The 17,461-nt window shown below is 41.3% G+C and overlaps 2 protein-coding genes across 3 annotated transcripts in view; one reads left to right on the top strand and one right to left on the bottom strand.

Annotated features, from left to right (window-relative positions):
* LOC126106766 (nucleic acid dioxygenase ALKBH1) overlaps positions 1 to 14,131 on the bottom strand; it is a 31,099-nt gene extending 16,968 nt beyond the window's left edge. Inside the window, exons 1-4 of one of the 2 annotated variants that reach the window (XM_049913144.1) lie at positions 13,855 to 14,131; positions 2,587 to 2,692; positions 2,340 to 2,466; positions 2,181 to 2,259 (exon numbers count right to left, since the gene is read on the bottom strand). In XM_049913144.1, the coding sequence (XP_049769101.1) occupies positions 2,181 to 2,259; positions 2,340 to 2,466; positions 2,587 to 2,692; positions 13,855 to 13,953 (411 nt within the window). In that variant the 5' untranslated portion in view covers positions 13,954 to 14,131. Of the gene's footprint in view, positions 1 to 2,180; positions 2,260 to 2,339; positions 2,497 to 2,586; positions 2,693 to 13,854 lie in introns of both variants that reach the window. The other variant, XM_049913143.1, reaches the window with a different exon arrangement.
* Positions 14,114 to 17,461, top strand: part of LOC126106106 (beta-1,4-glucuronyltransferase 1-like) — a 97,004-nt gene continuing 93,656 nt past the window's right edge. The window contains exon 1 of the mRNA XM_049912353.1: positions 14,114 to 14,226. The gene's annotated coding sequence lies outside the window, so the exon portion shown is untranslated. The remainder of the gene's footprint in view (positions 14,227 to 17,461) is intronic.

Here is a 17,461-nt window from a genome sequence, read left to right as displayed (position 1 = left end):
GGAGTGACACTGGATTCAGAAGAGTGGAATGAAAAATCATATTAAATCATTTTTAAGTCATTGATACAATAGTTGCCACCATTTTTTCCATAGCATTTCACAGCGAGTTTCGCAATATAAATATAGATGAGTGCTTGAGGTACAAAGAATTTAGAAACTGGCATCAACTTACCATAATTTCAAATATAAGCTACTGAAGCAGGCAAAAAGGAATACAAACGTCTCAAAAATGAGATCGACAGGAAGTGCAAAATGGCTAAGCAGAGATGGCTAGAGGACAAATGTAAGGATGTAGAGGTTTATCTCACTACGGGTAACATAGATACTGCCTACAGGAAAATTAGAGAGACCTTTGGAGAAAAGAGAACCACTTGTATGAATATCAAGAGCTCAGATGGAAACCCAGTTCTAAGCAAAGAAGGGAAAGCAGAAAGGTGGAAGGAGTATATAGAGGGTCTATACAGGGGCGATGTACTTGAGGACAATATTATGGAAATGGAAGAGGATGTAGATGAAGATGAAATGGGAGACACAATACTGTGTGAAGAGTTTGACAGAGCACTGAAAGACCTGAGTCGAAACAAGGCCCCGGCAGTAGACAACATTCCATTGGAACTACTGACAGCCTTGGGAGAGCCAGTCCTGACAAAACTCTACCATCTGGTGAGCAAGATATATGAGACGGCAAAATACACTCAGACTTCAAGAAGAATGTAATAATTCAAATCCAAAAGAAAGCAGGTGTTGACAGATGTGAAAATTACCAAACTATCAGTTTAATAAGTCCTGGCTGCAAAATACTAACGCGAATTCTTTACAGACGAATGGAAAAACTAGTAGAAGCCGACCTCGGGGAAGATCAGTTTGGATTCCATAGAAATATTGGAATACATGAGGCAATACTGACCCTACGACTTATCTTAGAAAATAGATTAACGAAAGGCAAACCTACCTTTCTAGCATTTGTAGACTTAGAGAAAGCTTTTGACAATGTTGACTGGAATACTCTCTTTCAAATTCTGAAGGTGGCAGGGATAAAATACAGGGAGCAAAAGGCTATTTACAATTTGTACAGAAACCAGATGGCAGTTATAAGAGTCGAGGGACATGAAACAGAAGCAGTGGATGGGAAGGGAGTAAGACAGGGTTGTAGCCTCTCCCCGATGTTATTCAATCTGTATATTGAGCAAGCAGTGAAGGACACAAAAGAAAAATTTGGAGTAGGTATTAAAATCCATGGAGAAGAAATAAAAACTTTGAGGTTCGCCGATGACATTGTTATTCTGTCAGAGACAGCAAAGGACTTAGAACAGTAGTTGAACAGAATGGATAGTGTCTTGAAAGGAGGATATAAGATGAACATCAACAAAAGCAAAACGAGGATAATGGAATGTAGTCGAATTAAGTCGGGTGATGCTGAGGGAATTAGATTAGGAAATGAGATACTTAAAGTAGTAAAGGAGTTCTGCTACTTGGGGAGCAAAATAACTGATGATGGTCGAAGTAGAGAGGATATAAAATGTAGACTGGCAATTGCAAGGAAAGCGTTTCTCAAGAAGAGAAATTTGTTAACATCAAGTATAGATTTAAGTGTCAGGAAGTCGTATCTGAAAGTATTTGTATGGAGTGTAGCCATGTATGGAAGTGAAACATGGACGATAAATAATTTGGACAAGAAGAGAATAGAAGCTTTCGAAATGTGGTGCTACAGAAGAATGCTGAAGATTAGATGGGTAGATCACATAACTAATGAGGACATACTGAATAGGATTGGGGAGAAGAGGAGTTTGTGGCACAACTTGACTAGAAGAAGGGATTGGTTGGTAGGACATGTTCTGAGGCATCAAAGGATCACAAATTTAGTATTGGAGGGCAGCGTGGAGGGTAAAAATCACAGAGGGAGACCAAGAGATGAATACACTAAGCAGATTCGGAAGGATCTAGGCTGCAGCACGTACTGGGAGATGAAGAAGCTTGCACAGGATAGAGTAGCATGGAGAGCTGCATCAAACCAGTCTCAGGACTGAAGACAACAACAACAACAACAACAACAACAACAACAAGCTATTGTGAGTAATTAGCCTCCTGGTAAGCTACGTTGTGATGCCATGTGAATAACAATTTTTACACAAAGAAATTAAACGATGTTCACCCAGTTAAGGAACACTTTTGTAACTCACCTTGGTGTCCCAGTCATGATGATACCCCAGTGTCGCCCATCGTAATTTCTTTAAGAGGTTCTGGCTTCTCACGTCATATCTGTTCAGATGTTGGCAACAAGTTTATTAGTAAAAGTCTTTATTTCACTTAAGAATCATGGCAGTACACAACCTACTTACTTACAGCAAGTTTCCCACCAGTCCTCCCCTTTCGCCAGGTCACCATGTGCATCGAGGTTCAGTCGGCTGTGAGGTTTCCTCGTAAAGTCACGTAGGCATCTCTGAATCCAGTACCTCTGTCCTGTACCTGTGAATGGATCTGGGATGACAAAGAAACCTAAAAGAATTTTATCATTCATTAGTTAAGGAAGGTCCATGGCCTTTACAATTACTGTAGGTTGGTAAGAATTTGATAAACTTAACATACCCGGACTGTCAGCAATCTCATACATTTTCCACATGTTGATGGGTTTCAGACCAAAGTTGCTCAAATCATCAATGTTTTTGTCCTTGAGTTCGACTCTCTTAACTTTCTGTAAGGTAAAGAGAACAAAAATTAATTCAAAATGAAAGTAAAGATTTAATATTAACAACATTTACAAGAGAAACAGATCAGGTAGTTAACAGGGGTAAAACAGGAGGAGGAGTAACAAATATCCAAGTTTAGAAGCACAAAAATGTGGCTGGGCCTCTGTAACTCAGGCAATTTCATGGTAGTCTGAATGATTTATTCATTCACCCATTGAATTCCATAAATACCATCATGAAGGGTGGATCATGTGATCCACAACAAAGGGTGTTTCACAATTTTCTTTCCTCCTTTCCTTGTGTCCTTATTACTCATACTTACCTTCTCTCAGAATGGGTTCTTTTTGTTTGCTCATACTAAGGATGTTACAGCCCTTGTATATACACTGCTTCGTGGGTAACTACCGATGTACAGCAAGTCTGAAAGGAAAGAAATATCACTGCTCTCCATCTTACAAGGTTCAACTGCTGTTCCCTCAACCCCAGGGGAGTCATGGCTCTTTGTTGAGTTCACCATTTTTGGTCCCCATCTGAGGTTTGGCCACGCCTTCAAAGTGTTGTCTCCGCAGTGTGAGCCAACTGGGGAAGAACACCTTACCATGCGTCTTGGGCGTGTGGCCTTAGTGCCTCTTCTGTCTTTCCTTCGAACCAGTTGTCCTTTAATCCTATATATCCGGCACAGTAGCCAGTCTGTGTGGCAGGGTAGTTACATACCCTTATGGCTGAGCTCGCTGGGTACACCTAATAGCGGTTGCTTGTCATTCTGGAGCATCAGAACTCCCAGCAATGGCTGCTGTGCCAGACAGCCTTGCTGTGGCTAGGTGGCACCCGCGGGTAGAGCCCCTGATCAGAGTGGGTAGTATCAGAGTGGATGCTTTGTATATGAAATGTATTAACGGGCCATCCTTCCACAGCCATCTCTTTAGTTGGAAATGTATCCTTCAATGATGCTTCTTATGACGCTTTTGCCTTCCCTTTCCTGGCTACCCACTGGGAGGAGGGCCAGGATTGCCGCCTTTTTGTGAAACCATTTCCCAGCTACCAGGTCTGCACCAGGACTGATGAGGATGCTTTCCCACCACCAAGCCATAATTTTTTTTGTGGAAACTACAGAAGACAAGTTTGGCGAAGTAGACACACTGAGTAAAATGTGGTCAGGTTCACTGCTGATCAAAACTTGTTGCATATGGTTCAGTGTGTCATTTTTCATAGGAACTTCTCCAACAAACTGAAGAAGAAGTCGACTCTAATCTGGAATAGTGGGGCGTTCATTTTGTATGATGTATTCAGAAAGGCCGTAAGGGCAATCAAATTGATACCAGCACCTGTATTCTGGCACTGGAGGTGGATACCCTCCCAGGAAGATAAAGGTTATTTATCGGTGTGAAGTGAAGCCATACATTCTACCACACTTGGGGTATTATTGAGGTTTGCGTTTCTGGCATGTGTCTTCATGCTGCACAGCAGACCCTCTATGTTGTGAATGTCCACTCAATGACGTGAGCTCCTGTATCATGATCATCATTTTCCACACTCACTGGATTTCCCAGTTTATAAGAAGGAAAAGTGTCTTAATTGAGGCTTATCAGAAATGTGACTGTCTTCACCCTGTGTCTATAACACACCAGAGTCTATGTCACATCAGTCTGACCTCTTCTTACGGATGTCTCATTGTTGGTGACAGATGGTGACCAGATGATGTGACCAACTTCAGCGTATTCACCCCCCACTTGGATTCTCGTTCTGAGTTTATTCAATGGAATTGTAACTGATACTACCGTCACCTTCCAGAGTTGCAATCCCTTATTTCGTTTTACTTCACAGCTTATGTCTTTCTACAGGAATTTCATTTCATTAATGCTCACTCACTGACTCTTCATGGGTTCTGTGCTTTCTGTCAGAATTGGGTTGCCCCACTGAGGGCTAATGTTGGTTTTTGCATGTTTGTCCATCAGAGACGTTGTTAGTATATGGATAGCCCTTTGTACCCCATTGGAAGCAGTTGGCATCCACGTCCACTTGCGACTCTGCGCTCACAATTTGCATTTTCTATCTCCCTTGACAGAGGACCTGGTGCCCTAACTGACCTCCTTCACAAACTCCCCTCTCTCTTTCTCCTCCTTCGGGATTTTAATCCCCATCACCCCTTATGGGCAGTGCTTTTTCATCCAGTTGGTGTCTCCTCATAGATCAGTTTCTTGTGGACCATTACCTGTGCCTTCTTAATGATGGTTCCCAATTTGAATGCCACTTCGGCACTTTCTCTGCCATTGATCTTTTGCTCACTTCCTCTCCACTTCTCCCTTCTATACACTGGTCAGACCACGATGGGTTCTGTGACACCTTCCTCTTCCGATTGTTCCCTTCACACATCCCAATGGTCAGGTTTGGCCAGCTTATTCCACTGGACTCCATCATGCTGATTGGCCTCTATATATGTTAGGTAGTATTGTTGTAGCTGCCCGTGATGTGTCCAATACGATCAATCCCATTGCTGGCTTTGCAATTCCCTGTTCGACCCCTTTCATCGTCATCCAGTCCAGTGGTGAAGCTCAGTCATTGCCATCATCATCACCATCTCAGATTGCCGTCGAGCCTCGCAATGCCCTAAGCGGCACCTGTCCTCGACAGGTCTTATTACCTTTACATGCCTTTGCGACAAAGCCCATTACTTAATCAAACAGAGAAAGTGGGTGAGTTGGGAATGCTTGGTCTCCTCCCTAGGTTCTACTGCCCCTTCATCGCAGGTGTGGATTACACTCTGCACGCTCCCAGGGTGCAAATGACCAATTTCGCAAAAGCATCAATTCCGGCCTCCTTCCCAGCTGTCTTCCTCTTCTGGAAACTGCAGGCTGAAGCTTCCCCCTTCCGATGTTTTATCTCTTGTCAGGTAAAATCCTACAATGAACCTTTTACTGAGTGGGGGCGACTTCTGGCTCTCTCCTCTTCCCACAATTCACCCCCTGGCCCCCATTCCATTCATAACCAATTGCTTCAGTACCCCAGAACTCCATAACAACAATATCTCCTCCAGGTGTTTAAGTTTATTTGGTTCCAAGGTGTTTTCCCTTCTAATGGGGGGTGGGGGGTGGGGCAGTATTGTGGTTCCTTAAGCCAGGCAAGTATCTGTTGCCCCTCGATAATTACCAGCCAGTCAATCTGATCAATGTCCTCTGCAAGTTCTTTGGATGGATGGTGGCTCATCGGATCTGCTGAGTCCTCGAGTCTTAGAACCTTTTGTCTCCTTTTTGGGAAAGATAGTTTCTGATTGATCATCTGCTTCAGTTGGAAACCACAGTTCAATAGACCTTCCCTCAGCACCACCATCTTGTCGCAGTGTTCTTCTATCTTCGTAAGGCCTAGAAAATGGCTTGGGACCATCACATATTACTTAGTTCAGTGAGTGGGGTCTCCAGGGGCCCCCCTCCCAATATTTATTCACCCTTTTATGTCCCCCAGTAATTAAGAGTTGGGGTTGACACCATTCTCAGTTCTCAGCAAATCCAGGAGAATAACGTTCCACAGGATTCTGTATTAAGTGTCCTTCTATTGCTCATCGCTATTAATCGACTCGTGGCTTCTGTTGGAATGTTGGTCACCCCTGCTCTGTGTGAGGATGATTCTGTATCTGGACTATGTTCCAATTGATGGTCTCTGCAGAGCAACAGCTCCAGAGTGTCATCCAACACACTTCCGCACGGACCGTCTCTAGTGGTTTTCAATTTCCTCCCCTTAAATCGTGGGTGGTGCATTTCTGTGCCGTACTACAGTCCACCGAATCTGGAGCTCTAACTCAGCTCTCAATGCCTGACCATGGTCCCCTATTTCCATTTCTTGGGTCTTCTTTTTGACAATTAGCTTACTTGTTTGCCCCATATCTGCCTTCTGAAGACTTTCTGTTTCCATAAACCCTGTGTCCTTTGGTTACTTGCCCACGCCTTTTGGGGTGAGAATTGTTCGACTCTTCTCCACCTTTATTAGACCTTAGTTCTGTCCTGTCTGGTCTATGGTTGTCAAGTTTATGGGTCAGCTGCTCCTCTTGGACCCAGGCAACCATGGTGATACCTGTTTGGTCATCAGTGCCTTTCACACTACCCCTGTTGATAGTCTTCTAGTTGATACTGGGACCTGTGCTCCCTCCCCCCCCCCCTCCCCCTTTCCGTTCAGCAGTCCCAGCTCCTAGTTTCCTACGCCACCACGATCCGCTGTTTCCCTGCTCACCCCTCCCATTCTATTCTTTTCACAGCCACCAGCTGCCAGCCGCGAGGTATGTTTACCGGTTGGGCTCCATCTCGCTTCTCTTCGCCACGATTTCTATCTTCCTTCTTTGTCCCGGTCCCCATATTCTCTCCTGAACACCCCCGTTCCTTGGTTAGTGCCTCGGCGTGAGATCTGGATGGATCACTTCTGGGATCTGAAATGCTCCATCGCACTGATGGTGTTCCACTGTTTGTTCCACCCGCTCTTATGAGAGTTTCAGGATGCTATTATTTCTTACACTGATGGCCCTACATCCGCTGATCACATGAGATACGCCTTCCATCTTCTCCTAGCACAGAACACTTTTGGGGTGTATGAACTGATGCCCATTCATCAGGTCCTCTACTTTATTAAGTGGTCTTCCCTCACCTGAGTTTTGTTGTGTACCAACTCAATGAGTTGCCTTCAGGTTACTGCCCAGTGTTTTCCCACCACACCTTGCTCTGTGTCATCCACGACCTGCTCGTCAATGTTGACTGTGCTGCTCGTTCAGTTGATTTCCTTTAGGTTATCGGCTATGTGGTTATCCCAGGTAATGAGCTCCCAATCATCTGGCTGGGATTGGGGCAAGGGGCTCCTACCTAATCCCCCATTGACAGTGACCCCAGCAGGGGTAGATTTTCGGCTTTATGTCAAAAGTTCTTATTGCTCAGTCGTGGGCCAACTCTTGTGGGGCCACCCCTGTCTACTACATTTTGCATTCTTCCTTCGGTATTTCTCAGTGAGAATCTATCATCCTCTGCTGTCTTCTTATCAGCAATACCAGGTTGACCCATATTTTTTACTCTGTGATAAACCCCCCTCCCCCCCTCCACCCATTCCGTCCCTTTGTAGTTGCTGGGCACCCCTCATGGTCCATATTTAGGTGGGATGCTCCCACATTTTGGCCTTCATGCTAAATATGCCCTGCCACTATCCTTGCCTTGGATGTTAGTGGATGATCCTCGTGTGGTTATATCTGTCCTCAGTTTTCTTCGTAAAAGTGGGGTGTCCTTCCAGATTTAAGTACCTGAATTTTCTTCCAGAGCTGGAGTCCCTTGGTTAGTATTGGTGTTGGTTTGGAAGTCCTTCGGCCTTACCTCCACACTGGTCAAATTCAGCCCCCCCCCCCCCCCCCCCCAATGGTGTGGGGATTGGGATGAGTCCCCAGCAGTGGTCCTTCATGCACAGTATGTCTGATTTGTCCCCTGCTCTCACTCCTCCTCAAATCCTCTCTTTACTCTCCTTGCTGCCCCAAGATTCCTTCTGCCTCCATGTTTGCCTGTTATCCTTTCGCATCGACTGTGCTGTGATGGTGTTGTTCCTCCTTAGTATCTGCTGCCAAGACTCGTGGGACCAGTGACATGGCTGCGTGCCCCCCCCCCCTCCACACCAACCAATCAACTAACCAACCAACCGCTATTCTTGTCTGCTACTTCATATTAACTTCAGCGATTTCACAAAATACTTTCAGCTCTCTATATGGTGGAGAAACTGAAAATTTGTGCTCCAATTTCTGTTCACAAGTGGTCCAACAGCAACCAGAGGCATTAGATTCTGTTCAAGCAACACCGTCATGCCACTCTTTCCCAATCCGGGCTGAATTACAAATATCCAAAATAAGATAAGAATTTTTCAATGAGACACTGCTTGTCCACACATCACACGTGTGTCTGTGAACTGTCTGCCTGATGCTGAGGTACTCTTGTGGCCCGCAAGACCCCAGGTCTGTCCTCATTAGAACATGGGGAGGGGGGGAGGCAGCTCAAAATGTCACCTCTGTGTCCCAGTTCAAGTATCCATGTCATCAAGGATCAGTTACAATAGTTTTGGACTAGATTCCTCCAGGAGAGAATACAAAAGCTTTATGGAACCCTTCCCAACTGGAAGGTTATACTGCCAAGTTCCTTGTAAATTTGGCGCAATTTTCTAATCACTGAAATAACATAGCAGATCCTTTCAATGCGTGAAATTTCATTTTGTTTCCTCCTTTCCCTCGAGTGCTTCACTTTTATCGTCAGCCAGTGTAAATCACACATATGAATTCTTTCATTAATATTTTTATATTAAAATAACCGTATCAGAACAGAAGCTTTCAAGTTCTGTTTCACACTGAAGTAGGTGTGGGGTAGTGTATTTTTTATATTCATCAGTGTTCATACTTTTAATCAAAAAAGGAAACAAGACATGCATATACACTCTGACAAACATCTTCCGAGTGAAAAAGTATTATGTTGCAGAAAATATTACTCCTTGCACAGAAAAAAATATGTGCATTTCAACAACACAGCACCAGATACTTAAAACCCATTCTCTTCTTCTGCGGAAAGTTCTCACAAAGGGGTGATAAAGAAAACTCTGAGCCTGAAGAGAATCTATTAGTAAATTATCTCACTGACCAATAAATCATTTTGTGGACTGCTAACATAATATACATTTTCTTCTTCCCGCAGCGTACAACTCTGCACAGGTATCTTCAACAAGTTTCCTCCATTCTGCCCTCTTGATTGCAGTTCCACGCCATCCTCTAACTTGTCCAGTTTTATATTTTCTTTCACACCATTTGTCTATGGTTTTCTCAACCTTTCTCTCTGTCTTCTTCCAGATGGCCTCCAGTTGTAACTTTTTATCTTTCTCCCAGTGTACATTGTGAAAAAAAACTGGTTCAAGCCATGCTATTCATTCCTTTTTATTGATCTTACAATGTCAGGGTGGAAAAAATCAAACTGACCCAGAAAATTTTTTACACACCTTCAGGTTCACTCTGTATGAGGTAGGACACTGTTTTCAAATATTCTGAGCTGCTCGTTTATGTCCAGATTTCACATCAGTAGGTTACAACTGGCTTAATCTTGGCCTTGCACTCTTAATATGTGGGATCATTCGTTAGCACTTAAGATATGCAGTGCTGCTTCATATGACATGGAATATGGCCTATTAATATTAAATCCCACATACTCAAAGTACTGTACAACTAACATATAAGTACAGGTATAACATTTATGCCATCAGTCACAGTGTCACGTGGCACAGTGGTGAAGATGCCAGATGAAAAGAATAAGATATCTATGTTTTAATGATGCAGCTTTTTCTAAATCACTCCTGATGCTGCTGAATACTGAAAAGGACCCAAAAGCCAACTCTACTAAGAAATGGAGGAGAGCATTAAACTACATCTTAATTGTGATTAAGAGATCCAATCAGCGTAGATCCTGATGTCCGCTCCAGATGTTCACAGCATGCAGATGCTAGCGTGTGTAAGGTAAAAATGGTGATGGATAAATTTATGAGGACAAATTTGTGTGGGCTCACCACCAACATGTACTGCAGATGGTGTGTGTAGGGACATTCTCCTCTAGCATTACTTTTCCTCAACAGTAGTTGTCGATACCAGTATTATTTTTTGAACTTTGGACAGATCAAGATTATCTCAGTTGCTTTCCTGAAAACTTTCATATCATTTTATACACAATACGTTAGTTTTCAAGATAAATTTTATGAGAAGTATTTAGTTAATAAAAAATTTCAGTCTCGATGTTACACTCGATAAATACTAGCTCTGAATGTACAGTTAAAATTACTTTTTCATAAACATTTGAAATTACGAAATATTTGCACACTTAAAATTTCTATTATTAATTACGCAATACTGTACTGGTTACTATGTTTATTTCTGGATTCATTTATGAAATAATATTCTAAAGTAATAACGTAACAGAAACTAGTAGAAACTCATTTGTTAAGAAAAATTGGAAACCCTTTGGAATTGGTTATTTCTGCAGATAGAGACATAAGTATACCTCTGATGTGGAATTAGGAAGGAGGGGGGAGATTACACCTCTCAACTGGAATGCCGTAAGAGTCACACAAAAGCCGTGTGATGGCTAAAAGACAAAAAAGACTTAAGGACTGTAGTGGCAAGCAACAGACATGCGAAATGCACGAGTCAGTTAGAGAATCTGAGACTATAATCACTTGAGCTTGAGCTGAGACTGCTGTTGAGTGTAGTTCTGCCAAGGTGTATTCTAAAGGAACAGTGACTACTACAAAATGAACCTTTTAGAAGAATTTGAAATATATAAACATCCCCAACTAATTCAAAAGATTTTTTGAATGATCAACTTGCATTAAAAAACAAACACCATTTTGATTGCATATCACCTCTTATAAAATGTGAAAATTAGCCCACTCCTTTTATACATTAGAACTATGTGCCACATTTTTCAACTGTATTGTATATAACTTCTTTATATACTTTGGTTATATTTTATGCTTTTACATATGTTCCTTGCTACTAGCACAACAGATACTTAGATGTGATTCAGTAACTGTAAATCATCAATCCATGTTCACAATGATCACATAAAATATGTGCATTTCTGGACATGTAATGGCATTACGCTTCTATGAAGAAGATACTGACATCTACTAAATCAATACTTAATAAGTATCTGTAAAATACGTCTCATACTTCATATAACCATATAGCTATGGTCTCAAATTTTATATCATCCCTCGTTTTGTTGGCTTCTAAAGATGGCTCTGAGCACTTTGGGACTTAACATCTATGGTCATCAGTCCCCTAGAACTTAGAACTACTTAAACCTAACTAACCTAAGGACACAACACAACACGCAGTCATCACGTTCTAAGGATGACAAATTAATTTTTTTTTTAAACCAGTGAAATGTAATAAAAATATATGTGCAACTGATGACTGAATTTTAATCTGAAAAATATGTGCTACAGTTGCTGAAAATTACAGCCATGAATAAAATAATTATATGTAATGCTCTCAGTAGCACCAAAGTTACATTCTTAAATGAAACAGGATCCAAAATTGAGAGTAACAAAGAAAAAGCAGAAGTGATAAACACCATTTTCTTACATTCCTTTATAAAGGATGATATAGAACTAGTGCTCCTGTTTAATTCTTGCATCACTGCAAAGATGAGGATATAGAATGTCAGTGTTGTTGAGAAACAGCTGAAATTGTTAAAATTAAACAAGGTTCTAAACAATGTTGAAACCTTTCAGATTAATACACAGAATTTTCAGCTGAGTTTGCCCCCGTTTTAACCATAGTATAGCATAGACCTCTTAAACAAAAAGCTGCATCCAGTCGTAGAATCTAAGTTTGTGCTTAAACATAAGGAGGTATCTATAAAACATAATGAACTCCTCCATGTTGTCTAGCATGGATTCTGAAAACATCAATCATATGAAACCCAATTTGCACTTTTTTCACATAATATCCTTAAAGCCATAAATAAAGACAATCAGGTCGATGCAGTATTTCTTGATTTCTGAAAATCATTTGACTCATTACCACACTAACTTTTAATAATGAAAGTATTATCATATGGGGCATCAAACAAAGTTTGTGACTGTATTGAGGATTATTTGGTAGGAAATGACATAGTATGTTGTCTTGGATGAAGAGTCATCAAGAGTTATTACTAAATAACTTCAGGTGTGCCCCAGGAAGTGTGTTGGCACCATTGCTGTTCATGTTGTCTATTAATGACCTGCCAGACAATGTTAACAGTAATCTTAGAGTATATGCAGGTGATGCAGTTATCTGTAATGAAGTACTGTCAGATAAAAACTGTGGAAATATTGTCTGATCATGAAAAGATTTCATAGTGCTGCAAATACTGGCAACTTGCTTTGAAAGTAAACCTGTGGGCTTCACATAATGAAAAAAACTAGTATCCTATTACTACAATACAAATGAGTCACAAATGGAATGAGTCAACTCATACAAATACCTGAGTAGTCTGCAAGAATAAGAAATGGAATGATCAGATAGGCTCAGTTGAATGCAATTAGTATATAAAAGGAATTAGTTATAAAACACTAGTCCAACACAGCACAGATTATTGCTCTAGTGTGTGGGACACACCAAATGCAAAGAGGGGCCGCAAAAATTATCACAGGTTGGCTTCACTTGAGAGAGAGCACCATGGAAATGCAGAAAAACTGGACTGACAGGTAGATGCTTGTAGGTACACGCCAATTATTCCGTGAAAGCCTGCTTACAAACTTTCAACTTTCAAGAACGAGTATTACGTGAGAAATCTAGGAGTATACTACAGACCTTTAGGTATAACTCAAGACAGTGTCTGCAAAGACACTTTCAGGCAGTCATTTTTCCCACGCTCCAAATGTGAAGTGAAAGGGAAGGAGGCCTATAAACGGTATGATCGGTAGCACACACTGGCATGCACTTTTAAAAGTGGTTTACAGAGGATGCACTTAAATGTAGACAGGGAAGGAAATAGGTTGTGTCCTTTATCAAGTAAGCATCCCAGGATTTGTTGAATAAATTTAGTATGGGATTTGGAAAGAAGAAAACGAACTGAATAATTCCCTGTAAGTAGATAATTCCTTAATGTTTTTCTCCGCCGGCTACAGCAAACCCATGTTTTTGAGCGGATTTTCGATAGCATAATAAAGGAGGTATTAATGATTTCCTTTGTATGGATGGTGGCGTTTAAGAGTTTCTCTTAATCCACAATGTTTTTGAGCGGATTTTCGATAGCATAATAAAGGAGCTATTAATGATTTCCTTTGTATGGATGGTGGCGTTTAAGAGTTTCTCTTAATCCACAATGTTTTTGAGCGGATTTTCGATAGCATAATAAAGGAGCTATTAATGATTTCCTTTGTATGGATGGTGGCGTTTAAGAGTTTCTCTTAATCCACATCTACCAGTGACGTCAACTACAAACTGGTCAGTCCTGGTATATAATAATTATAATTTAAACAGTTAATCACTTTCATAAAGATGTCAGAGCTATATAATCATGCAGGTATACTGCCTCCATAGACATGACACGTCCTGAAGTAAAAACATAACTTGCGAGTTTTGTTGGGTCCATACTATTTATTGTATGTTATTTCGTTACGGATAGAAACAACTCACCTGATGTTTTTCGAATTCTGCATCTCTGAAGTTTATTACGTTTGTTAAATCTGGAGGAGGACATTTACTTTTGTAATATTTGAAGTGTTTCTTAAACATACCACTACAAAACGAACCACAAAGCCCTTAATTACATGCGCGATCACAGATTTGTACTCTGCCGTTGACAGTTTGTTGTGGCGCTAGTCATTTGTTATTCTTGCTATCGTTGGCAAAGGTTGACAGCTAATATTTACGTTCACATAACATATGTAGTTCTAAACAAATAAGCGACACGTTCTAATATAATTTTCATGTTAGTGTTTCAGTAACATTGGTTCCAAGATTCGTTCTACGAAACAAGACGTGCAACCAGACTCATCCCTGCCCATGGTAAGGCTCAAGATGGCCATATTTAGCGTCATTTAAGTAGAAAAATGCGTGTTTATTTGCATGTTTTCACTTTTCAGGTTCATTTCCTTTATTTAACAAAGCCGTTGACAGTGGAGTAATATTGTTGGGCATATAGAGCAGTTCACCCATAAATCAGAAGCGTAGTCACGAAGCCGGCGAATTTTCGACTTCCAGCCCGTATTATGCTGTACTGGCGTAGTAGCGCGATGTTTGAACAAAAGATGAAAAGAGTAGGCTACACCTGCCATGTAGTTAGTAATCTAAACCCTTTATCTTCACTTTTCTTTTTCAGGCCGTTATAATATGTAACTTTAAGTACGTTGTTGCGCCGATACTTATTAATGTATATTTCTTGTCGAATATGATAGACGTCACAAACACAAGAAAGTCGTCAAGAATGTCAATTGAAACAGTAAAACGAATATAAACGGGGTTCTTTATCCGCAGTGGTGATTGACAGTGCATATGAAAACAGACTATTGTATACAGTTCCAACATTGTGTTGGTATCATGATCTACATCTCAGTATATTTGTAATTTATTAATTAAAGCTACCGGTATCTTAAGAATTCCTTTTTTTTATTTTTCCTAAGTACGAGTTTCGAACATTTTTGTTCGTTCTCAGACAATTACCTACACTATTATTAAGAAATATGAAATACAAAACGTTTAGTTACATAAAAATATTGCTTGATACAGTGCAGTTGTTAAGATACTGGTCCCATATTTGAGAGGCTGGAGTTTGCTTTTTCTGCTCATCCAAATGTAGATTTTTCTTAGTTTTCCTAAATCATTCGAGGCAAATGCTGGGATGGTTCTTGCATCAAGTCCATGGGTGACCACCTGCCCTGCCCTAACATAATTATTTTTCTGTGTACGGCCTTGCCGCAGTGGATACACCAGTTCCCGTGAGGTCACCGAAGTTAAGTGCTGTCGGGCGTGGTCGGCATTTGGATGGGTGACCATCCTCTGGCCGCCATGCACTGTTGCCATTTTTCGGGGTGCACTCAGCCTCGTGATGCCAATTAAGGAGCTACTCAACGGAATAGTAGTGGCTTCGGTCAAGAATACCATCATGACGACCGGGAGAACGGTGTGCTGACCCCACGCCTCTCCTATCCATATCCTCCACTGAGGATGACACGGTGGTCGAATGGTCCCAGTAGGCCACTCGTGGCCTGAAGACGGAGTGTGTATGTGTGTGTTTTTATCTGTTTTGATTGTACTATGATGACAAATCCAGTATCATTTTAAAATGACCCCTGGATGAATGAATGAATAAATAAACAAATGCATACTGGTACACACACTTACTGTATTGCTAATGTACTATAGCAAAGAACGCCCAAACTCTTATTTCATGGAAATAATTAAAATTGTTAGCTGTTTCTGATACGTATCTAAACAATTTTCTGTGCATTGTCTGCAAGTTGTTATGGGTACTTCGACTGTCACCTTACTATGTCACCAAGTGAGGTGCTGTAGTGATAAGGCATTACTCATACTGATATTTAGATGGATGACTCTTTAAATGACAGTCTGGCCAACCAGAATTAGGTTTCCTAAATCACTTTTAACGTAAATCCTAGGATGGTTTGAATTGTCACAGCCGATTTCCTTGCCCAAAACAAATTTGAGCAGTCTCCAACGATCTCATTGCCTACACAATTCCAAACCACAGTCTTCCTTCATACTTACTTACTTTGTCAATGTATAGATGACACTCTTCTCATAACAACACCAAAGTTACCACGGAATTGGGTGAGATCACTATATAGTTCTGTGTTGGGTAATTAATTTCTAGCTAATATGAGTATAGATGCTTGCTTTCTTAATGTTGGCAGCCACTTAAATGTGCATCAAGAGAAACAGCCATTGTTGAACAGATCTGGAACTAATCTATGTGATATGATAACATGATAAAAATTGATTAAAATTTCACCCTTGTTTGTGAGGACAAATACTTCTGAATATATGTGAAAATTGTTTATGTATAGGTTGTTTCTAAAATGAATGTAAAAAATGAGAGGGCTGGTAGAATGAGTCAACAAGAAACTTCCACGTAGCAACCCATGTCCATATCGCTTAGCATTCAGCACTAGGCGTGACGTAACAGCATCATGCACTGCCAAGAAGGTAGGCACACAACCCACCATCCAAGTCGAAATAGTAGCAGGTAGTCTGGATGGGATAACACCACAGAGTTTCTTCTGGCATTTGCTGGGACCTGAATGCATTGTGTTTGCTTTGCAAATGCCTCGTTGATAGTGTCGTAAAGAGGGCAGTACCTGCGCACAGTGCAGGAGTCTGGTTCGCCCTGTGTCAGTGTGTCAAGAAATGGGGACACTCTTGTATGTGGTACTGTGCACAGTGCATGGGGAATGGTATACTTTTATTGGGAGAAAAAGGCAGACAGGCACAGTTCTTATGGGGCAGCAGGTGGAGGCACATGCACCGTCATCCACAAGTCCCTAAGAGAGACATGCAGTTCAGGTGAGTTGTCCACTGACAAGGTATCGTAATGGCGCATGTGCACTTAAGGCCTACATTGAAACCCGATGTGTTTATTTTGTGATGGCAGGTGCAAAGGCTTGACATACACAGTCGTCTGCACACAGTGCATACGCCAGAGCTTGAAGAGGAGATTTTAGCACTGCAGGACCGGCCCTCAACAAGCTAGCAGTGTGTTGCTTGAGGAATGAATGAATGTAAGCCATTCCACAGTTTGGCATGTGTGGAATAAAGATGATTTACACCCTTACCTCCTTCAGGAAATTCAAGCCCATAACCCAGATTATTTTGCACGTCTCATTGACTTCTGCCAGTGGTTTTTGAGAAGTGTGCCATGTAACTTGTATTCCCATGCTTTGTACTTTTTACAGATGAGGCAACTTTTACAAGGGAGGGTGTGTTCAAAAGTCACAATCCCACCTTTATTCATGGTCACCAAGAATGCTTCACTGTCAGCATTTGGGCTAGTTTGGTAGGCGATAATTTGATTTGTTCACACATGCTCACTCTGATGACTAAACACAGATACTTAATCTTGTTGAGGGAAACACTGCCAAAGTTATCGGAACTTGTTCCTCTCTATGTGTGACAGCGCACGTGATACCAACATTGCAAAATTGTTTGGATGAGACCTTTGGTGAGGACTGGGTAGGGTGCAGTGGGCTGGCAGCATGACCTGCATGACCCCCTAACTTGGTGCCCA

The sequence above is a fragment of the Schistocerca cancellata genome, chromosome 10 (genome assembly GCF_023864275.1).
Source record: "Schistocerca cancellata isolate TAMUIC-IGC-003103 chromosome 10, iqSchCanc2.1, whole genome shotgun sequence".
Taxonomy (NCBI): Eukaryota; Metazoa; Arthropoda; class Insecta; order Orthoptera; family Acrididae; genus Schistocerca; species Schistocerca cancellata.
The sequence above is the reverse complement of the archived record's forward strand: the minus strand, read 5'-3'. Positions and strand labels throughout refer to the sequence as shown.